The 23,050-nt window shown below is 40.1% G+C and overlaps 1 protein-coding gene and 2 long non-coding RNA genes across 6 annotated transcripts; 1 reads left to right on the forward strand and 2 right to left on the reverse strand.

The window, feature by feature from the left end:
- Positions 1-1,169: 1,169 nt before the first annotated feature.
- On the reverse strand, positions 1,170-1,834 carry LOC306961514. Its single transcript, XR_013792775.1, has 4 exons — positions 1,651-1,834; positions 1,474-1,590; positions 1,284-1,412; positions 1,170-1,215 (listed from the first exon to the last, which is right to left on the reverse strand). It is a non-coding gene; the product is annotated as an uncharacterized lncRNA (long non-coding RNA).
- Positions 1,835-3,443: 1,609 nt separating this feature from the next.
- Positions 3,444-4,583, reverse strand: LOC306960368. 2 transcript variants are annotated; one of them, XR_013792678.1, is made up of 4 exons: positions 4,497-4,583; positions 4,117-4,238; positions 3,862-3,948; positions 3,444-3,777 (listed from the first exon to the last, which is right to left on the reverse strand). It is a non-coding gene; the product is annotated as an uncharacterized lncRNA (long non-coding RNA). The 2 variants fall into 2 exon arrangements; XR_013792679.1 differs by lacking the exon at positions 4,497-4,583 and having other exon boundaries at positions 4,117-4,253.
- Positions 4,584-7,561: 2,978 nt separating this feature from the next.
- LOC306961445 (centrosomal protein of 95 kDa-like) lies at positions 7,562-21,400 on the forward strand. Of its 3 annotated transcripts, none has more exons than XM_079554192.1 (26): positions 7,562-7,672; positions 8,124-8,216; positions 8,389-8,463; positions 8,536-8,678; positions 9,748-9,845; positions 11,286-11,323; positions 11,736-11,864; positions 12,236-12,343; positions 12,435-12,545; positions 13,034-13,118; positions 13,272-13,390; positions 13,482-13,648; positions 14,660-14,717; positions 14,818-14,885; positions 14,954-15,135; positions 15,211-15,322; positions 15,396-15,501; positions 15,685-15,869; positions 15,942-16,037; positions 17,587-17,737; positions 19,350-19,519; positions 19,590-19,664; positions 19,741-19,893; positions 20,156-20,302; positions 20,380-20,451; positions 20,627-21,400. In XM_079554192.1, the coding sequence occupies exons 1-26, from the start codon at positions 7,591-7,593 to the stop codon at positions 20,801-20,803; spliced, it is 3,000 nt and encodes a 999-aa protein (XP_079410318.1). In that variant the 5' UTR covers positions 7,562-7,590; the 3' UTR covers positions 20,804-21,400. The 3 variants fall into 3 exon arrangements, with proteins under 3 accessions (XP_079410318.1, XP_079410319.1, XP_079410320.1); XM_079554193.1 differs by having other exon boundaries at positions 8,127-8,216; XM_079554194.1 differs by lacking the exon at positions 7,562-7,672 and having other exon boundaries at positions 8,132-8,216; positions 8,404-8,463.
- The last annotated feature ends 1,650 nt before the right edge of the window (positions 21,401-23,050 follow it).

Here is a 23,050-nt window from a genome sequence, read left to right on the forward strand (position 1 = left end):
GACCAGAGCGCGTGTGTGCCCGACCTGAAATTACCAGGAGCACTTTTTACATTTGATCAGGGATGTGATGATGTGATGTGACCTGGTGCAGCCTACAGCAGCTCCTACTACTACTACTACTACCTACTAGAGAAGTGATGTAACCTGAATACCTCCTGCATTAGCCTACTAGTAATAAATCTAGTTCTAAATATGTACAACAAAATTTCGATTAGACATAATTGTAATCAGAGATTGCCAAAACTCAACTTTATTTAAGATATCTTGAAAAGGGTTTTATGTAGGCTAGCCTAGATGTTGCAGCTGTTTAAAGGGACACTGCGTAACATTTTGGGCCATACTGTTGCCATTAGTGCAAAACATGCTCCTTTTGACCAGCTCGACACAGAAAAATACTATTACTGCAGGGAATAATCAAATAATGGATTTGGATGAGGACCTAACCTATTTTAATCTCAAATTGTACTGATTTTAGTCACATCTTCATGGAGACGAGCTGGAGACGTGCCCACTCCTGGTAAAGTTACAGTCATGTCTTAGGAGAGCTGAGTCACTCACAACAAACACACATGTTTGTTTGTACATTTATGAGGTATTTTTCCAATGATGAAATGATCTATCATAAAAAAATGCTAGTATTTCAATTTTATTTATAAATAAAATTCTATGCGGTGTGCCTTTAAGGCAACAGATGACCACAGGTCCATGTCTCTTACATCTTACATAATATCTGAGAGACATGGACAAAACTCACTTTTGTACATTATATACAAAAGTGTGTTACATAGTAACATGCAGTTACGTAACTGTATTTTTGACAGGTGAAAACTTACAGATATCTCTTACTGTAACTCTAGGTTTTATACTTGTCAAAATTAAACACAACTAGACAAACTATAATTAGGGGATAATCTATCCATAGTTCTTTTTATAGTAAAGTTTTACTTTTAAATGTTAAAAGGGGCTGCTAGTCTGCTACATACTTTGGCACAATTTCAAGACAATTTCAAGTAATTTCAAGGCTTACCTTGTAAAACAGTAAATTACAAGGTGCTGTTGAAAAGACTGACTGAAAGATGAATGGATTTGAGAGTTTACCATTGTTTATTTTAATAAACTACATCAAATAAACAAACTATACAGAAAATAAAGGCAGACTATTCAATTTAGTTTAGTTCTGCTATGTCCAGATTTGTAGAGGGCTCTTTTCACCAACTGTAAATAATAAAATACCAAATTTCAATATAGGCCATAAGCTATGACGAGTCATTTGGGTCACTCACCACATGGTGCAAGGCCGTTGCCCAGCAGACTTCCATTGGACACCGATAATGACAGGTTGCCTAATAAAATAGCATGTTCTGCCAGCATTAACGCTCTCTCAGATTCCCACTGACTTTTGTCCTCGTGAACTGTTAAAGAAATATTTTTGTGACAAGCTTTAATCTCAGTCTAATTTCAATGTGAACTTACATTTGATTGCCAGACAGATTATTCCAATCAGAAGAAAACTACACAGCAATCCCAAACACACTGAGTCGAGTCGGAGACAGTGTCTTCTCTTGTGATTTTGGTGAACAACATCCTGCCCTTAAGATAAGCTCCGTTAGTTCCTAATGTAAGTAAACTGTTTCATGAATGGGTGCCTACCTGATTGTCGCTTGTCCACAGATCCAGGTGTGATGGTGGAAATGCCCTCCACCCAGGGAGTTTCATGCACTTGGAGACTTTCTGAACTCACATAAATGTCCACTACACTTTCCATTTTATCGTTGTTTTTGAAGGCCTCAGGCTCCATGCACACCTGTACTGACATCCTGTTCTAGCTGAGCTGTGTTAGTCTTTTAGAAATGTGTTTTCAATGACAGTAAAAAGGGTAGTTCAGCTGAAAAAAGGAAGTCTGCTTCTAAACACCTGAACTGAACAATGAAGTTGGTGGCGATACATTTATAAACAGCCATTAGATCCATCTCTGCCTCTATGAGCTTAATGTCTCATTGTCCCTTTAAAGATTAAACTAAACTAATTAAAGCAAACTATTAAATAATAATAAATAAATGATGCATTAACACTTCATTCATCATGAATAATTCAATAGTTAAGTGTTACGAAAACACAATAACTACTAAAGTACTACAGTTAATGCCTAACTCAAAAAGAATAGTTCTACACATACTTGACTTATTCATTGTTAAGTAGGCTAGTTGTTAAGTGTTAGTCACACAGACCTAATGAATTATTCATGATGAATTGAGTGTTAACTCATCATTTATTAAGGCTAAATAAGGTGTAGTTTTTATTAAGTGTTATCGTAGTTTCTATCATTTATTAACAAATATAAAAAATAAAAATCATGTCCCTTAAAAAGAAAGAAAAAAAACATATATATATATATATATATATATATATATATATAAGGCAAGGCAAGTTTATTTGTAGAGCACAATTCATACACAAGGCAATTCAAAGTGCTTCACAGTTGCATAAAATTACAAGGACACAAATAAAATCAATAAAAACATCTACATAAAATTAATCAATTACAGTAAAAGGCGAGAGTGCAGAGAAAATACTTTCAGTCATGTGCATGGGCAAAAAGAACTGTTTTCAGCCTGGACTTGAACATTGCCAGAGTTGGGGCCCGTCTCACATCCTCATGAAGACTGTTCCAGATTTTAGCTGCATGAAACTGACAGCTTTTCTGCACTCCCTTTTGTGTGCCCTGACCGAATCTTCACTTCTCCAAGGTGCCTTTTGCCTATTGTTAACCATTTTAACCTTGACAGGAGCAATAGTATCCAAAACATTTAAGACCCTTGATGTGTAAGAGTCCAACAGATCATCAACATTGGAACATGGGGCATTTTCAAATCTGATCATTTCCATAAACTGTGTCCTTTTATGTGTCTTCTTTGAATAACTTTAGGCCCAACTACTGGTTTGGGTGTAACACACAGGTCAAAGAATACACAAAAATGACCAGATAAAGCAACATCAACAACATTCACATTTGATATATTAACACCTTTTGTAATAACTAGATCTAGAGTGTGGCCTTTGTTGTGAGTTGTCTCACTCACGTGCTGAGTTAAACCAAACATTTCAAGGACAGCACTTTCTATAAGCCTCCTTGAAGGGACTTATGGAGTGGGCCACCCGAGAGGGGGAAGGAAGAGGCACCCTGAAGGTCCCTGATGCCTTGTATTAGGCTTTAGAGATATTATTTGAGTTAAAGTTAAATGGTAAAAATATCATTACATATGACTGGGAAGGGGCCACAGGTGCAACAAACACTAAAAAATACTATAAATAGGCCCATTTAAATACTTTCTTATGTCCTTATTTGTTTCTCACCGGTGACCGTCTCCCGCGGCGCTGTGACCATATGGATTTGGTCATTGAGCTCACGTAATTGGTTATTAAGACCATTTATTTGGTTAGTGAGCCCACTGTTTTTGTTTCTGAGCTCATTCTTTTGGTTATTAAGTTCATTAATCTGGGTGTTGAGCCCCCTGATTTGGTTATTGAGCTCTTTGATTTGGTCATTGGCCCCATTTCTCTGTTTTTTCAATTCTTGGTTTTGGTTTGTGAGCTGAGTGTTTCTGTTATTGATCTCATTAATCTGGCTATTGAGCTCCCTGTTGTTGTTTTCCAGACGATTTCTTTCTGCTTCCAAAGCTTTGACTCTCTGTTGTTGTCTGCTGCATCGTTGTGTCTCCTGTTCAAAGGGAGGGGAGGTCGGACTCTCATGTACAGTGGTGCTGCACTCAGACTTAGCTAAAGTGGGAACAAAAAAGTCAAATTGAAATTAAAAGGACATTATTTCAGCCCAACTGCAGTAAAGCGGTTTGGCCAACTCACCAGTCAATCGAAGAGTGATGTTGAGGGTGGCTTGGACGAGACACAGAATCCCAAAGCTCAAAAGAAGAATTTGACACCATTTTCTTTCTGTAACTTAAATAGAAGAGGGAGGAACTGTCTCAGGAAGATACGCAATGAATTTATAAATTAAATAATCTATTAGTCGGAATGAATAGATTTATCTACAAGTGACCAGTTGAAAAATGACTGATTGTTTTTGCATCCCCCAAACTATTGCAAAGTCTCTTGTCATACCTGTTTGAGGTGACTCGTGGACGGGCTTTGGTCTCCGTGGATAATTAACATAACAAGGCATCTCCATTGTGGCTGCCGTTGTTCCTCTACACTTCTATTGTAGATATATTGTGCAGTTCCCCCTTTCGTTGTGTAGCCACAGAAATGAAAACATGGTAAGGGAGGCAAGACAGAAAAAGAACCTTTAAAGTCTACTTGACCCCGCCCCTCCACTGAATTATGTGAGGCATGGCACCATACCAAGACCCTGGCTCAAGAGATGGATCCCCATGCATTGCGTCTGTGGTTGTTCCAGAGGCAATACCGGTAAAGGATGGATCAAATTCAATCAGGAATAATTTCCCTTGAAGCACAATGAAAGTTAGAGATGCAGCACATACACAAGGCATTTTCCCTAACGCTTCAAATTTGCCAACTGTCTCTCCAACATGTACTCCGTCCTATGCCCCCATTAGGGATGAATGTGGCTGAATGCTTTGCAATAAAAGCCCATCCATCCATCCATTTTCTTCCGCTTTATCCGGGGCCGGGTCGCGGGGGCAGCAGTCTCAGCAGAGAGGCCCAAACTTCCCGATCCACGCACACCTCCTCCAGCTGTTCTGGGGGGACCCCGAGGCGACACCAGGCCAGCTCGGAGACATAGTCCCACCACCGTGTCCTGGGCCTTCCACGAGGCCTTGTCCCACTAGGACATGCCTGGAACACCTCCCGCGGGAGGCGACCAGGAGGCATCCGAAACAGATGCCCGAGCCACCCCAGCTGGCTCCTTTCGACGTGAAGGAGCAGCGACTCTACTCCGAGCTCTTCCCGGGTATCTGAGCTCCTCACCCGATCTCGGAGGGTGCGCCCAGCCACCCTGCGAAGGAAACTCATTTCGGCTGCTTGTATTCGCGATCTTGTCCTTTCGGTCATGACCCAAATCTCATGACCATAGGTGAGGGTGGGAACATAGATCGATCGGTAAATCGAGAGCTTTGCCCCCGACTCAGCTCCCTCTTCACCACGACAGACCGATACAGCGACCGCATCACTGCTGACGCCGCACCGATCCGTCTGTCGATCTCACGCTCCATCCGTCCCTCACTCGTGAACAAGACCCCGAGATACTTGAACTCCTCCACTTGAGGTAAGGACTCCCCACCGACCTGAAGAGGGGAAACCACCTTAAATAAAAGCCAAACTGCGAAAAATCACATCATAGAAAAACCACGTAGTGAGTTTGTCAGAAAAGCTGAGCTGAAGCGACGCTGCAAAAAACTATAGAAGGATTTCAGGCACTTGACTCTTGCCCATTTTGAGGACTTTTCACCTTTCAAAACCTAGAATAGAACCTAGAATTCATAAGATAGGAATATTTTGTTTTGAATCCTTAATTGGTAGCATGGTGGCTTAGGGGTTAGTGCTCTCACCTCACAGCAAGAAGGTCCTGAGTTTGATTCCTGGACCATGAGGGTCTTCCTGTGTGCCGTTTGAATGGTGTGGGTGCTTTTCCACTGGTTTCCCACAAAAACATGCCTGAAGGCTTTCTTTCTTTATCTTTTTCTTTCTTTCTTTCTTTCTTTCTTTCTTTCTTTCTTTCTTTCTTTCTTTCTTTCTTTCTTTCTTTCTTTCTTTCTTTCTTTCTTTCTTTCTTTCTTTCTTTCTTTCTTTTTGCCTACTGGTGCTGACAGCTTGGCCAAATGGAATTGAAGGATGGGTTATTACACATTACACCTTTACATTACAATGTAACTTCACCTTGATTGCTTTGGCAAAGATCCTCATATTTTATCACTTTGGAACCATTGGCCAAAATGAGAGTGTATACTGACTATGATGAAAAAAGAGTGTGTGAATCAAGAGTACATTTTCCTCATACTATATTTACTATTATAATATAGCTCAAAATAATAAATAAATATAAAAGCATAATTCAACACTAGCTTTAAAAAAAACATTGCGTCATTGGAGCTTTGAAGAAATATGGGACTTTGTTAAGACGTCTTTAAGACGTAAAAAAGAGGAAGTTTCCACAGTTCCAGCGTTGTGTTAAGACAGAATGAAAGGGAAGTGCGGTCAGAGCTGTCTAAAAAAAAAAAAACATTTCTTCTTTTTGTGTAGCAAACACACTATGACACACCATGAACTTTGGGATGTCAGAATTAGCCAACTTTTTTTATTACAGTTTTTCTCCCTTAGTTTGGCTCATTTCTTGAAACAGAAATTACATTCTCAAAACAACATGGACAAATCTCCAAACCACTTGGCAATTGTTCACAACAGAATTGAATTTCTCATTGATTTCATCAAATTGCAAATGTCTAAGTCCATGTCTCAATGTCTCAGTACATTGTTGCAGATGATTAAACACATGTAGCCGACAATTAGAAAAAAATTCCAAGTGAATAGATCTTGTTGATCTAAAGTGATTGTTGATTCTCAGTCTAATGGTTGTTCGCTCCAAAACGTGTCAGCGTCATTTCATTGTATAAATCATCACATGCACAATAGTCTGTTCAATTGTCAAAACCATGGTGTTGTGCTGAACCATCCACGTTATTTTGGCAAAAGCACCAAGAGTGTTGAGAACGTCCCGTCTGTTTAAGAAATGAGCCAAAGCAATTGAGAAGGATCTTTGCCATTTTGGGGGCATTGACTGTTTAAATGAAAAGGAAATTTAGCTTTGAAGCATGAGTGAACTGTTTTGGGAGAGATATGAGCTTTTGCAGGTGAGCAATAGTGCTGAACTGTAAGACTGTTTCGCCAAATGATCTTAGAGTTTTAAAAATGTAATTTCCATTTCAAGAAATGAGCAAAAAAACTGTAAAAAAAAAAAAAAAAGCACTTATAGACTATAGTCATTTTCTATCTTTCCCCCAGTGAGCCCTGACAAGACATCAATCCATCCATCCATCCATCCATCCATCCATCCATCCATCCATCCATCCATCCATCAATCCATCCATCCATCCATCCATCCATCCATCCATCTTCTTCCACTTTTCCGTTTCCGGGTCGTGGGGGCAGCTGTTGGAGCTGCCCAAATCACATTGCACCAGCCCCTTATGGCTCCTCCTGCAGGTGGTGGGTCCACAGAAGGACGGCCTCACGATTAACCGGGCCCGTTGGTCTCTTATAAGGGGCTTCCGAACCGCTCTTTGTCTGACCCGTCACCTTGGACCTGTTTGCCATGGGAGACCCCACCAGGGGCACGAAGCCCCCGACAACAGAGTGCCCAGGATCATTCGGGTGCCCAAACCCCTCCACCACGTCAAGGTGGCGGCTCCAGGAGGGGATCTGAGGAATATATAATATCCTAATATAGAAAGTTTTTAGGCAATGTTTTGTTGTCACAAGAAACTGCCCCCACAGCCTCCCACTTCCTGAGCCTATGACCACAAAGTCACTTTCGAAACCTATAATAAAGAAGTTGAGTTGCTCGACCAGGACATTCATAGAAAGGCTACCAAACCAAAAACAGTCTGTGGTTTTAACATGGCGCGGGCTCTCAGAAACACCCACATGGAATACGTCAACGTACCCCCGGTGCAGTCCATTCCTTCAGGCTCTGCTGATGGTGAGACAAAAAGGCATTGTTTTATTTGGCCAATAAGAGGCACAAGTAAGAATTTTTCTTTTCTTGTGCATTTAAATTCACCCAATGCAGAACCTGCAGTGATTTCAGGGGCCCTGACCACAAAGTTCAGAGAAATAATATTTTTAAACCTAAATTGGACCTGTTTTTGTGACAAAACCCTAAAAAAACACCAATGTTTAGTCCCATTTGTGCCTTTATCTTAGTTGTTCATGAATTTAGACACCAACAACTTTTGAAGCACATATTACCATTTTATTTTCAAACTAATAGGTACTTGTAAACAGTTTTTTGGAGAGGGAATTTGAGATTTTTCTTCTATGGAGTGAAGACTATTTTCTTTAGCTCTTAAGCTGCAGACATAAACTTTTGTGTATACTTGGAAATGCTTCCATGTTATTCTGTTTAACTAAAATGCATGTGTTGTTCTTAGCAGATAAGAAGCTGCCGAGGTTGGTTCTTCTGAGTTTTGGACTCCTTTGCATGCTTCAAGCTACCCTCAATGTTTCACTGCGCATTTTTCTTTGTAAGTTTAAAACATTTTTTATATATAATTTGTTGTTTTAGCGGATATTTCAATACTGAGTAAAACATTTTGGTGGATGTTATTTTGACAGATGGCAAAAAATGTAATGTTCAATTTTCTGCCAATTTATCTTTCTAAATTAAACTAAAGTAATGCTGTTGTGCTCCGTCAGACAACTCTGATGCAGAACCCTCAGAGCTGGATGGGATTTGCAAAAACTTCACGGTTCAGAAACAAAACAACTTTGGTAAGTACTAGGTACTAGGTCAATTCCTACTGTGTCAAATCTTGCCTTCTGAATTTGTTGTTTGTTGTTTAGATAAGTATTTCCAAGATGGCTGGGTGTATTTCAACACAAGCCTCTACTACGTTTCGACAGAGAAGAGAAACTGGCAGGACAGTCAAGTGTACTGTCAGCAGAGGGGGGCAGACCTCATGGTGATCAACAGCAGAGACGAGCAGGTAACAGCTTCCAAAGAAACAGCTCCTAATATTATCACCAATTGGCAACGGTCTTGAATACGTTGATAAATTTGAAGTAACAGTTCATTTTTATTCTACAGTACAGTAATGACATGGGGGGTTAGATTGTGTCATATCAACATTTAATTTACCATAATTACAGTGTTATTGCACTTAAAGGTACCATGCTGTTTCCATTATACCATGCCATTAAGATAAGACTTTTCTCACAATGGAGAAATTCACTTCAAGAAAAGTATAATAATAATAATAATAATAATAATAATAATAATAATAATAATAATAATAATAATAATAATAATAATAATAATAATAATAATAATAATAATAATAATAATAATGATAATAATAACAATAATAATAATAATAATAATAATAATAATAATAATAATAATGCATTGGTTTTATATAGCGCTTTTCTGGACATTCAAAGACGCTTTACGTCGCATTTTTCGTTCACTCCATACTTGGTGGTGGCAAGCTATTATTGTAGCCACAGCTGACTGACGGAAGCGAGGCAACCAGTCTGCGCCATCGGCCCCTCTGATCACCACCAACCACTCACTCGCTCACAGCATTCGCTAGGCTTCCTGGTTCCCAAACGGTCTCCCATCCATCCGGGTACCGACCAGGCCCTTTCCTGCTTAGCTTCCTGGTCTGTCGGGATTGGGCAGAGCAAAGGCGGTATGACCACACATAATGAATAGATTTACTGTGCTATTACTGTGCTGTAAAGTTAAGTGCTTTCAGTTTTGATTTTTCAGGCTGTTTAAGTCATAACAGTTTCCAAAGTGCTGCACAAACTTAAAACATGACACTGTGGAGGCTATTCGAACGTGCGTGGACAAAGCATAAAACCCCTGCATTACGTTATAACGTATCTCGTCTGGCTGAAAACTGTTTCTCCTCCTGCATTTTTACAGACTTCACTTACACATAAACATTAGCATCCTCTCGAGTGATGCTAAAAAGTACAATAAAACTCATTAAGGGGTTGCACAATGGGTGAGAAACACAAATTAACATGATTTTTTTTCCTTAATTAAAGGAATTCACTAGGAAGTTTCATCGTTTCATGTGGATCGGACTCAGGAGCATTTCACAAGGAGATTGGATTTGGGTAGATGGGACCCCACTGACAACAAGGTTTTGAATCAGTATATATTTCTCTTTATCTATTTAAAGTTGTGTGAATGTAATTAAGAACAAGTGACTTTACATTTTTATGGCACTGAAACAAATCTGGCAATGAAAAACACTGCTTTGTAAAGAGAAATGTACGGCATTTGTTGAGTTTTCTTTAGTGGCACTTATTTGTTTTTCTCCGACATTTTCAGCTACTGGGCTCCTAATGAACCCAACATGGGCGAGAGGGAGAACTGTGTTGAAGTGAGGGTTTTTGAAGTACAGAACACGTGGAACGACTTAAAATGTGAAGATGACAACTACTGGATTTGTGAAAAGACAATGACTCTGTAAACGGCTATTGTTGTATTATGTTTTGTATCATATCAACCAATGTTACGTAGTATGAAAGTAGGCTGCATCACCCAAGGTCGAAAAACATTTGTCTGTAATAAAAATGTGCATATTGAGTATTAAGAGTATATAGGTATATTCAGTGGGATCAATGGATTGTCTTGTTCTGACAGCTAATAACTATTTATTGCAATATAATAGATAGGTCCACTTGATAGATAGATAGATAGATCGATAGATCGATAGATCGATAGATCGATAGATCGATAGATCGATAGATAGATAGATAGATAGATAGATAGATAGATAGATAGATAGATAGATAGATAGGTAGATAGATAGATAGATAGATAGATAGATAGATAGATAGATAGATAGATAGATAGATAGATAGATAGATAGATAGATGATGATGATGATGATGCCTTACACTTGTAATGCGCTTTACAAGCCTGTATTAACAAGTTTCTCAAAGCGCTACATTGTCGTCATTATTCATTCACTCCATACTCGGTGGTGATAAGCTACTGTTGTAGCCACAGCTGCCCTGGGGTAAACTGACGGAAGCGAGGCAACCAGTCTGCGCCATCGGCCCCTCCGACCACCACCAACCACTCACTCACACACCACATTCACCCCAGGCTTCCTGGTGTTACCAAACGGTCTCCCATCCAAGTACCGACCAGGCCCTTCCCTGCTTAGCTTCCAAGATCTGACGGGATTGGGCATAGCAAAGGCGGTATGACCAAGATGTCTTAATTTTGCCACAAGGTCTGGCTTCAAATAAACTGGGATTTTGTGCACCTTAAAAATCCCCAGTAGTTTTTTTTTTTTTACCTCCAGAAACACACACCCTTCCCTTCCAAACGCATTATTAGTAATGACCAACAGAGGGCAGTATAAACATATAAAAAAATCACTTCCGGAAACAATGAACGACGGCAGCCAATCAGATGACACTTCTGTTTCAAACGAGAACAGACAAGTTCCTGTTTCGTGTAAACAGAAAAAAAAAACCCCATCAAACCAGGGACATGAAGCTGTTTTGATCAAGCTTCAAGTTAGTTCTACAACTAATATTTTAGTTTTATTATTCCTTTGCCACAGTTTGAGCAGTTTGATGGGAACCCAGGAGGCTGAGAGAGGTAAGAGCCGACGGTGGGAAGGGGAAAGCTAACGACACGTAACTAGCGCCGCACTGCTACATTAGCATCGCTACTCTACAGACCACAGACGTGTTTACTGTGCAGTTATTATTTAGAAAGCTATTCAATACGAAACCACTGTCCATACACGTCTTAGAGAGGCGTTAGCTTAGTATGTGGAGTTGTTGTGATCTTGTTTAGATCTGCAGTCAAAATAGTTGTGCCTGTAGTAAGTGAGCAGTTCCTCCTCCTTGTAGATAACGAGGTAACAAATCTCTCAGTCATCATTGGCGCTGTCCAGCATGTTCTCTGCAAACTATTTATCTTTGCTCACTTCACTCACGATGTTATTATTTTTGATTCATATATAATGTTATACTAATTTAAGACATGTGCAATTTTACTTTTACAGACTGGGTTGATGTCGCAAATGAGCTTCTCAGTAAAAGTCACCTGAATCTGAAACTGAGCACACTGACAGACTGCGATGCAAATGTTTTTATTGCTCTGTATGAGAGCATCTTGGGAGACAAGGTTCCAGGTAAGACGAGGATTAATGTTTGATGTATCAGGAGAGCAGTGTGGCACTTAAGTTACCTAAAATTAACTTTTACTAAATGTGCTTAGCATGTGTTTAATGTCTACTGCAGATTTACCCCTGATTTGTTAAAAAGCCATAATTCACAGCATAGAGTTTGGGAAAATCCAGTTACCATGTTCGATAAAAACAGAAAGGCAGTGTAACAACTCCGTTAGCTGCTGAGATACTCACTGTGGAGTGTTTTAATGTGAACAATAACTCCAGTATTCTACCTTTAAACATCTCCATTAGTTTATAATTGCTGCTAATCCCATGACATCTCATTCCCTAACTCTATACATGACATCACTTTATTAAAATGTGCTTCACAGACTATATCTCAAGCCCTCGATCTCAAGAGGATGATGCTCATAACGTCCAGTCTGTGATCGACTCTTTGTCTTTGGATTATTTACAAATCAGCCTCTCACACATTACAGGTACAGAAACATTTGCCATGTTGCTGTTTTTTTTTTTTACTGCGGCTAAAGGTTATGTTTCTGAAATTGGGCCGTGGATTTATGTTTACAGGTGAAAATGTTGTCAGAGGCCACAAAGAATCCATCAAAAATCTTTTGGAAATATTTGATGGTCTGCTGGAGTATCTGAATGAGGAGATAAGTGAAGAGTCACAGAACAGTGGTGAGAGTTGTGTTTTATGTTATGACTGATGCACAAAGTGAGTTTCACATTATATCCGCTCTCTTAAAAGTACAGTATAAAATGTAGGCTACACGTTTTTGTTTGTCTTCTGATCTGGACACAGAGCTCTGACGTGGTTAGCTAACTAAACACAAAAGGCGCTAAACCAGTTGGAGGCTTATACAAAAGGGAGAGTTCAGACTTTAAAAGACAACAAGGAAAACGCGGCCTATTTGCTAAAGAGGGCTTTCATTAGCTCTTTAAAAACTTAAAGCATTATTTTTCACTGTTGCTGTGTTTCCAACTAATACCAGCTTTCATAATCCCAACAATTCAACATTAGGGAATTTTTGCAGCTGTTGGCACGACTACATAACCACACAGGCAGCAATATAATGAAGTGTTTGTCTAATGTGTCATGGAAGCGGCAATAAAAGGTCATGAGTTGAAGATAAATGGAGTTTGTGACTTTTCACTTCTATTTTCAGAGCCAAACAACAGTGTAAATGAGGACATCCAGAGTGAGGAGAAGGAGCCCGAGCTGGAGGGAGCCTCTGTGTCCTCCAGTGCAGAGTAGGGTTTATTCCTAAGTCAACACTACAACTGTAAAAAGTCCAAACAACACCATACACTGTACCTCGACAGATCTGAATTAAGACAGTTGTTTCTTTATCTAACCAATCTTAGGCTTCACACAAAATATCATGTCTCTCTTTCGTGATTTAGGTCTGGCGTCCAGCGCAGTAATCACCCTCCTCATTCCTCAAATGTGCAAGATGTGACTATAAATAATGAGGCCATTGGACACGGAGCCTCAGCACACACAGATCCATCTACACAAGAAGGTAAAGTAGTGTGGCATACTGCAGCTCCTCAGTCTTATTTTGTGTTTTTAATTTTTGACTTTTCTTTAAAATGGCGTCCAAATCTCAGGAGACTTGCCGTGTCCCCCTGATGCTCCTCAGTCTGAAGCGATTCCCTCAGCTATTCCTCTCCAGCCTCCAATCCAGAGCAACACGCCTCACCCCGCTGACGGTGGCCTGAAGTCGACTGGACTCCACAGGGCAAGCACAGAGGAGGAAGCCGACCAGGCCACAGCACAGGTGCTACAGCTGGTTTTTCATATCTCAACTTTGGCAGATCGCTATTAAAAGAAATCACCCTGATTTAGTTTGTTACCTTCATGTTAGCGATGAAAGGAAAGGCGTTTAATTTTAGATGCAAACAGCTCCTCAAGGTCAAGGTCAAGTTTATTTCTATAGCACATTTACAACAACCACGGCTGCCCAAAGTGCTTCACAACACAAACGGATGATAAAAACTATGAATACAAATAATCCAGCTCCTAGCAGTCTGTCTTTTTTCCCCCACAAATTGCGCCTCACTTGCCTGTCTGTGACCTGTCTCATCATCCGTCAGCCTACCCCACACACTTGTGCTTAAGCGAAGGATTGTTAAAGTAGTTTCAAACAAGCAGATTACAGGCACGGACATACATGTGAGGTGATATTTGTATATGCAAAAGAGTCACGTTGTTTTTGGTCCAAATGTGCTTCCCTGAAGATTTCTGCACACCTGATTAGGGCTGGGTACCGTTAAATGATACCAGTACGGTATCGGAAAAAATAGTTTAGGCACTACCGGTATCGAAAAAATATTAGTATTGAAAGCAGGTACAGAATTTTTATATATAGAGAGATATAGATATAGACAGCATTAAAAGAAGGGACTTGGTTTTAATAATACTATATTTTTTTCATATTCTTGCCCCAATTTTTTTCTTGTTTTCCCAAATTTCCCCCCCACTTTTTTACCCAATTCATTTCCTATTTTTGCCACAATTTTCTCCCAATTTTCCCAAATTATTCTCCATTTTTCACAAACAGTGGAAATGAATTGTAAATTTGCAGATCTTCCACACATTATTGTTCTGTTTTGTGGTTCTAGACAACACATATTTTAGTCTAGGTATCTGACAAAGTATCGTTCAGGTATCGGTGTTGAAAAGAATGTACCGGTAGCCTTGCACCTGAATATGGTTGTGTTTTTTGCCAATGCTTTAGTAATTCTGTAATACGTAAAATGCACTTATTTAATTTGTTGTTTGTTCGCAGATTCCCAAGACTTTACCTGACAGTGGATCGAAAACTTCTTCTCGATGCCAATCACCTGGTAAATACTTGACCTTCTGCCATTTTGAATAAAAACTTGGTCAGCTACATTACGATTATCCTGCTCAGTGTATTTTTCAACACCTGTGATTGTTTTCCAGCATTAAGTGAAAAGTCTTCATTGCGCCATCAAAGAACTGACACAGACTTGGGCAAAGAAACACTTGAGGTGGCATTTCCTTTAACACAAAAGTCTGATTTCTTTTGCAATTTTCTAAATGTACCTTGTACTCTCAGGTCACAAATGGGTGCCCAAGGAAGGTTTTATTCCGCACGCAGCCAGATGTGCTCTTTCTAACTTTGCAGGATGAGACGGCAGCCTCTGACTCTTCCCCCTCAGACACCGAGGAGGAAGAGGACGCCGCCTACGATCGACGAACACATCAGAATAGACACACCAGTCTCAGAGACGGGTCAAAGTGAGACCATTTGGAATTCTGTTTTTCAAAATAAATGAATTGCCTGAAGTTAATGTGATGTTTGTTCTTCGTAAGGCGCAGAGAGGAAGATCCCTTGTCCCATCGTAGGCAAAGAAACAAGAAAACTGAGGAGGAGCTGCATAACCTTTCCGAAAATCTTTCCCATCGCCTTGAAGAACTCGATCAGGTCTGTGCATCGAGGATGAGTTTTCACAGAAGGTTTGTGAGTATTTTAAGTTAACTATGTTCTTTCCCCGTAGATGCTGAAGCGAGTTCTTAGTGAGCCTGGGGAGACGAGTGATGTAAGAGAAAAGGACCACCATTCGCCCCACAGAGACCGTCACAGGACGTCCCAGCGACACCCAGGTACAGTTATAAGCTGTTTGTGCATTTGTTTAATTTCATACAAATGCCCATAACTCAGAATCATCATCATGTGCCCCAGCTATTAACAACTGAACAATTTATAATATACATTGATAATCTACTTGAATGACATTGCTTATACATGATAATGATTTATGTGAAACAGTTTGTCACTTGTTTTAGTTTCAGATGACCCAGAGACGACCCGCTCCCCGTCCCCTTCTCCACCGCACCGCCGCACGCTTCCAGGGGACACTGTTGCAGACTCGTTTTTTGCTAATGATGGAAGACAGAGCAACGTCGTGGTCCCAAATGAAACGAAACGAGGGAAGCCGCCTCACAAACTGTCTCAGAGGAAGCTATGTCAGGTATGAAGAAGAAGGCAGGAATGATTGTGCCCTGTCTGTGAGTATAATTAAGTCATTGTCATTCTTTCTCAGTACCTGCTGGACAAGATGTATCAAGAAGAATTAGAAAGGTATGAAGATAAAGAGAGGGTGCAGCTGGACAGGGCACGCCTCCGAGCCCTGGAAGCTGTGAGTACTTACTAATTCACAACTGCGATGTGTAATATAATGTTCTGCCTTCCTAAACACTGTTAATTTACTTAGAACTACAGGGCACAGCGGCTACAAAACATCTGCCTTTCAATTGGTGCAGTATTCCTATATTTCCAGGATCAGATTCACTTTATTTAACTTTGTATATGATCCTGATTCAAGTAAAACAATGTATATGTTTCAGTAGGAACCAGATGTTTACAAATGTGCTTTTTTTTTTAGGTTGAAAATTATTTCTATTTGCAAAATGCCAGAAGAATGAGAGATTTTTAGAAATGTTTTTGCTACTTTCTACAAAGTCAGAAGTTTACCTTTAAACAATTTGGGAAATCCCAGATGATGATGATGTCATGACCTTGGAGTCTGGTTCAGCCTTGGGTGCAATTTCACGACACTTGAAGGTGCCACGTTCATTGGTTAAAACGAAAGTTACGTATAACTACGGTTCTATGAATCATGAGGGATTAAATAGAACTGTTCTGTGGTTGTGGGTTCTGTGTCCCCGAGATGAACGTGCTGTGGTTGGAAATGTGAATATCAACCCATAGGCCATAAAGCTCGTGCATGACGGCACTTCAGACCTTGCCTGGCTCTGCCATACTCTTCCCTGTCCATTCCACCCAGGGAATTAGTCTGTTCACGGAGCAATTGGAGCAGTTTGAACGGACGGGCCTAACGTGCACAGATTGTCAGTGAAATAAACCAATTAGCAATTAGCGGACGTGACGACAGCCGTAGTCCAATTTAAAAAAATATAAAGTGAATATAAACTCGCGCGGAGAACGCGAGGCAAAATCCTCGACTACTTCATCCATGATTAGTTTTGGCTAAGGTTAGTGTTAATTGAACTAACAACATAGTGGTGCAGCGAGTGACGTAGCCTTGTCATTTCTCTGTGACGGTCGTGATTGGTTCGGCTAGGATTTAGCCGCCAATCAGCAACTTGTTTACGCTGTGTGGCCACACCCACCTTCTTTCGTGCAGAAAGAAGGTGGGTGTGGTTTATCAGGCTACTTCAGACCCGAATTAACACCTTTTTGAGTGACAGTGCAGGATTTTAGAGGGAGTTATGGTGAACATGTCTGGGCTCATTCTACACATTAGGACATTGTTGGAAAACGTAGGGCGTTTTAACATTTTAACATTTTTAAACTCCATATAGTCCCTATTAAGTGTATGTAAACATATGGTTTTCACTGTAAGTATTTTAGATGAAACACTATCAGCTCACAGACGCTGACAACCTCGTGACAATTGTTTTTTTGGATTCTTTTTAACTCCAAGGGTTTGAGAGTAACGTAGTTTGTATTTGCATGTGCTTTACATTTGTAGAATTGAACTGAACCAAACTCTAAAGTTTACAGAGAGCACCGCGCTACAATGGCGTTGTTTCATTTAGTGCTCGGAGCAAGAAAACCGGCCTCAAAAACATTAACAATAGTACCTTTTATATGTGGAAATAACCCTACACTCATGATCGTTTAAAAGAGCACCATGACGAGTCTCTTGAATTGTGTCTTTGAAGGAGCGGGAGTACAGAGAGACGATCCTGAAGGATGCATCGAAGACACACCAACAATCTCCAACAAAACCAAAGTTCCAGCACAGATCACAACGTAAAACGGCTCCCGCTTCAGGGCGAAGGATGCGAGATACGCCCAGGAAAGATCAAGCGTGTAAGTTCAGATAAGTTAAGACCTGCATAATCACTCCTGGCAACTTTGAATCATGTTTTAAATCTTGGGCAGTAGGACCAGAAATTACTGTATTTACATCTTTTCTTTATGCCATTTATTATGTAGATCTAAAGTGTATTTATTGGCCTAACTCTGCATATCCATAACAAATTGACACAATTTTATAATGTTTAGAGACATGAAAAAAGCTGAACAAAAACGGCAGCACGGTGGGTCCGGATTTCCCCACATTAGAGTGTATGTGCCTGTGTGAGTGAGTGGTCGGAGAGGCCGCAGTATGGAGTGAATGTAAACTGTCCCATTTAAAGTGCTTTGAGATCAGATTTGGGTACCGTTCAATTTTTTCAATACTTAAAGGAATAGGCCACCGTTTTTACATACTGAGATATGTTCTTACCTTAGCTTTGACGAGTTCTTTAGGACCTGTCTGATCTTCACCCGTGCCTTCAGTCACGTAAACACAGCGCAGACGGCGTTAGCATTTAGCCTCTCCCTTTCTCCTCTATAGCTCCAAAACAGGTCAAGATAGAAGCTACCAAGCTCTTCCACGTTTTCCCTATTTAAATATGGTTACGTGAAGTGTTACACTACGTAAAGTATAATTATACAAAATTAAACAATGTGGATTTTCTAAGCGGATAAAAGGGGGAACTATAATGTAAGGCGTAATATTACCAGGAGTAGTTTGGCATCCGCACAGTAAAGTGAAGATTACTGCGCGGATTTTGAACTACTCCTGGTATTATTACGCCTTACATTATAGTTCCCCCTTTTATCCGCTTAGAAAATCCACATTGTTTAATTTTGTGTAATTATACTTTGTAGGTTAACATTTCACGTAACCATATTTAAATAGGGAAAGCGTGGAAGAGCTTGGTAGCTTCTATCTTGACCAGTTTTGGAGCTATAGTGGAGAGGGGGAGAGGCTAAATGCTAACGCCGTCTGCGCTGTGTTTACGTGACTGAAGGCACGGGTGAAGACCAGACAGGTCCTAAAGAACTCGTCAAAGCTAAGGTAAGAACATATCTCAGTATGTAAAAACGGTGGCCTATTCCTTTAAACGATTCTTACCTTGGATACCTGAACTTTTTCTGATACTACTACTACTACTAAAATATGTCTCTAGACCCCAAAACAGAGCATTAATGTTCATATATTCCATAAAACACGATTCCTTTTTAAATTTGTATCATTTGAGGTGAAACGACCAAGTCACTTCCTTTGACGCTGACCCTGAACCAACAGGCGTCAAAACTTGGTCTTTAAAGATACAGTATAATATTTTTTTCTGCTACCTGCTTTTTTTTTTACCAGTAGTATCTAAACTTTTTTCTGGATACCAGACTGGTATCGTTTAACAGTACCCAGGCTTCTTTGTGATCATGTGAAAGGCGCTATACAAAGTCTTTTCCTTCCTTTAAAAGTATTCAGACCCAATGCAAATACAAAGAACAAATGAACACTCCACAAATGAAACAATTATATACCCCCGCATTATTATGTGGTAATAAAACAAGTGGTAAACCTACACTACATCATAATAAAATACGTATGAGTGGGGGTGCTAAATACGTACTGATGTTTGTCCAGTGAAAGTGAAGGAGAACGACCTGCTGCCGGTGCTCATTGAGGAGTTGCCTCATCTTCACATCACGCCCCGAGAGTTGGGTCAAATGTGGGAGGAGCAGATGCAGCAGGTGGACAGACTTCACTCCATGACGTCCACCAGGAGCCAGCGGCGCGACAACCTTTCTCATCAGGTACAGAGACCTCACACTGACTCGCTTCAGAACTGTTGAACATTTATTATTGTACATCTCTGACCTGTAGTTGGAGGAGGCTCAGAGGCAGCACAAACTTTTGGTGCAGATAAACCGCAAAGAACAAGAACACGGCAAACGATTGGTAAAAAACACATGTTGACTCACGGCGTAGAAGTCGAAGAGGCAAATGTATTTACCAACATTGTTTAATTATTCAGAGGGATTTTAAGGAGAGAATCCAGCAGCAGAAGTCCACTCAGAGCAAACTCCGAGAGCAGCGGCAGCAGATCGCACGAGCCAAGAAATACCACAACGACTACCACGTCCAGCACCGGGCACGGCTGATGAGGGCCCGCACCAAAGAGGAGAGGGTAAAGAACCTCTTGAGTAGTTATTCCTACAACTGCCAGCAGGGGGAGCCCCAGTCAAATTCTTCCCCAGCTCTAGAGCCTGTATTTCATTACTATTTAAATCTCACAAACATAATTTTAATCTTTTATTATTATTAATTATAAAATGTAAAGTATCGACGCCGAGGCATCCAAAATAAGGTTTTACATATACATAATATATATATACGTAATATGTCTACATTAAAACCTTAATATTGCGCGTGTGTTCGTCTCTGTCCAGATGTTTCGGCAGCTGTTTGAAGAGGGTTTGTCGATCCAGAAAGATCGTTTGAGAGAACAGAGAACTTACGCCCGAGAGCAGCGACTGGAGCATCAGAGACGACAAGGAGACCACATCAAATCTATGGAGAACTACTACAAAGACCAGGTTGGACAGCTGGCTTTAGGCTGAGCTGGATTTACGTTGAGTTGTGTCTAGAATAAAGTGTGCTTTGTTTTCTTTAGTTTTGTCTACTGGCTGAAAAACTTGCACAAGAGAGACAAGAGATCCAGGTTCGGAAAAAAGCCCAAGAAAAGGTAAATTAGTCCCTAAAGACATCTTTTTAAATTTTAAACATATTTTTGTTTTTGGTTGAAAAATATCTGACAAACTTATATCCCTGTTTACAATTGTACGATTACAATTCCAAATCTTTATGCAGCGTTTACATGTTCATGGTGGGACATGAATATATTCTGCTTTTTGTTCCAGGCTTTGCTGAAGATGAAGCGAGAGCTGCGCGGTCGAATGGAGCGGGAAATCCAGGAGCTGCAGAAGATCATCATAGAGAACGACGAGGACGAGCATTTCCAAGAGCTGGACGTCCAGAGACTGCGTAACCGCGTTCACCTGGCCTCCTTTAGCTACAACACCAGTTATCTGTCCTGAGGCGTCTGCTCCATAAACTAACGCTGGATTTGTAGAGAGAAATGCAGTGCTGCAGAGCAGACACTGTTCAGCATCAGAGGTACAGCGTTAGGACACCACCGCTCTGCCGCCTCGGGCGCATTTGCACAAGAAATAAAATGTACAAAGGAACCTCACAGCTAATGCAGTGCATACCTGTTGTCCAAAATAATATATTAGCCTGGGCCTATTAAAATAAACTAAAGAAATAATTATTTCATCTTGAGCTGCTATCTCCTGAACTCTTGTGGACTACAGTTTTGTATTTTATATATTTTAATGTTCCAGCTAAAATGGCTGTGCTCTCATTGTGTAGCAACAAATAGCAAAAAACATAGAGAATGTTCTTCCTTTGCCAAATGGGACCAGCGATGCAAAGTATGAGTGACTTTCAACATGTCTTCCTTTGATGCCTGAACTATGACCATGAATAATCCACTTGAATTATTTATTTTTTAACATTAACATGTTTTGATTTTGAACTAATGTGTTGTGCTTTCTAATCAGCGGAGACAATGACAATATTTTTAATTGACTGTGATTTTTTAATCTTAGACCCGAGAGTTTTGGACCAAAATTCAGTGCAATGTGATAAATGTATATGACTAATGTGCATTATGATGAGCACATTAGATCAGCTCATAAATAAATGTCTGCACTTGGCAAATGGTTTATTACACTCCTGTGTAAAAGATTGAGGTATATTAGAGCAGTGTTTTTCAACCTTTGTTGAGCCAAGGCACATTTTTTTCATTGAAATAATCACGAGGCACACCACCAGCACAAAATGTTCTCATCAAAGTGTGATTGGATAATTTCCCAAGGCACACCAGACAATATCTCACGGCACACTAGTGTGCCACGGCACAGTGGTTGAAAAACACTATTAGAGCATTCTCTACACACCTGCTGCTGTTTGAGCTTTGCCACAAGGGGTCAGTAAATTGCGCTTATTTTGAGTTACTGTAGTTGGTGCGACTTAATGTTGTAGGTTGAAAAGCCATTGACAAATATTGCACAGAAAACTTTTTACATTTTAGAAATTTCAGCACCATTTTTGACGATGCATAATTTTCACTGGCGTGGTATACTTAAATACCTTTTAAGCTACTGAACCTTTGTGCTGGGATCTGGCTCAGGTCAATAACATGGTGGATAAAATCTATACTAAACTATCAGTTAGGCAAAACCAAACACATTAGACACAATAAGCAGCAGATCACTTTATGACGCCCATAGACAAGTTATATTTGCTTTCCATTCCACTGTCAATGTTGACACTGAAACTTGTATTGTGCTTTACAAGGATGTGCTGTGCTGAGGTGGTCGTAGTGAGCATAAAAATGACATCTTGTATCTAGTCTCTTTAAAACACAAGCACTAACTGCTGAGCCACCATGCAGACTTCTTCCTACAGCAGAACAAAAGACAGCGATACACGTGGATTGTATAAAACATAATGCTGTGTGCTCCAAACAGCATGGTTTATTGCTCAGCTTTCTGCAGGGGTACAAGTGTTTTATTCAGCGTCTTTACTTGTCCTATGTACAGGTGTCAGTTACAAGCTCAGAGCAACCAATGTGAAAAACTATAGTCACATAAATGGTACAAATAAATACAAAACCGGATAGAAATAAAATGGATTTACTTAAAACTAAGACATGATTTTTGTGGTTGCTTTGTCAGCATCATTCAGAGATGCACAAAAGCATTTTAACAGGAAAATAAAAGCTTTGTAGATGAGAGCAGAGGTGACGAGCACATTTCTTTCAAACCAATCCACAAATAGTGTTTTAATTTTACATGTTTCATACCAGGAGACCAACAATGACTCCACTTGAACCGGTTTTATCCCTTGGTCTGGAAGCACTGTACCCAAAAGGAACTGAGCAAAGGCAGAAGCAGGTGGTGTGCATATTTTGACCGAGACATGGTCAAGAAGCCCATGTATTGAATATTTGGTTGAGAGAAGGAAGAGTCTGTCGTCAAAATGAGGTTGCAAACAAATGCGTTTTGCTGATTGACAGGAACAACACAGCATCACACACACTTAGGACAAAAGTTTAAACCGTTGCTTTTTTTTTCTTTTCGGTGAATTACAAAAAAAACCACATGGTTGTCAGTAAACAACAGTTCAACATGTGCGTAAAAAAAAAAAAGAATCACATTTCAGAACATTAATTAGGTCAATAAACGTCGCCGTTAAAAGAGTTTCTGTTCATCTCTCAC

This window comes from Gobius niger, assembly GCF_951799975.1.
Source record: "Gobius niger genome assembly, chromosome: 3".
Taxonomy (NCBI): Eukaryota; Metazoa; Chordata; class Actinopteri; order Gobiiformes; family Gobiidae; genus Gobius; species Gobius niger.

Coding starts and splice junctions, on each gene's coding strand:
- LOC306961445 (XM_079554192.1), top strand. CDS start 7,591: ATGGCGCGGGCTCTCAGAAACACCCACATGGAATACGTCAACGTACCC. Junction 13,391..13,481: donor AGATCCATCTACACAAGAAG/GTAAAGTAGTGT, acceptor AAATCTCAGGAG/ACTTGCCGTGTCCCCCTGAT. Junction 20,452..20,626: donor GGAAAAAAGCCCAAGAAAAG/GTAAATTAGTCC, acceptor TTTTTGTTCCAG/GCTTTGCTGAAGATGAAGCG.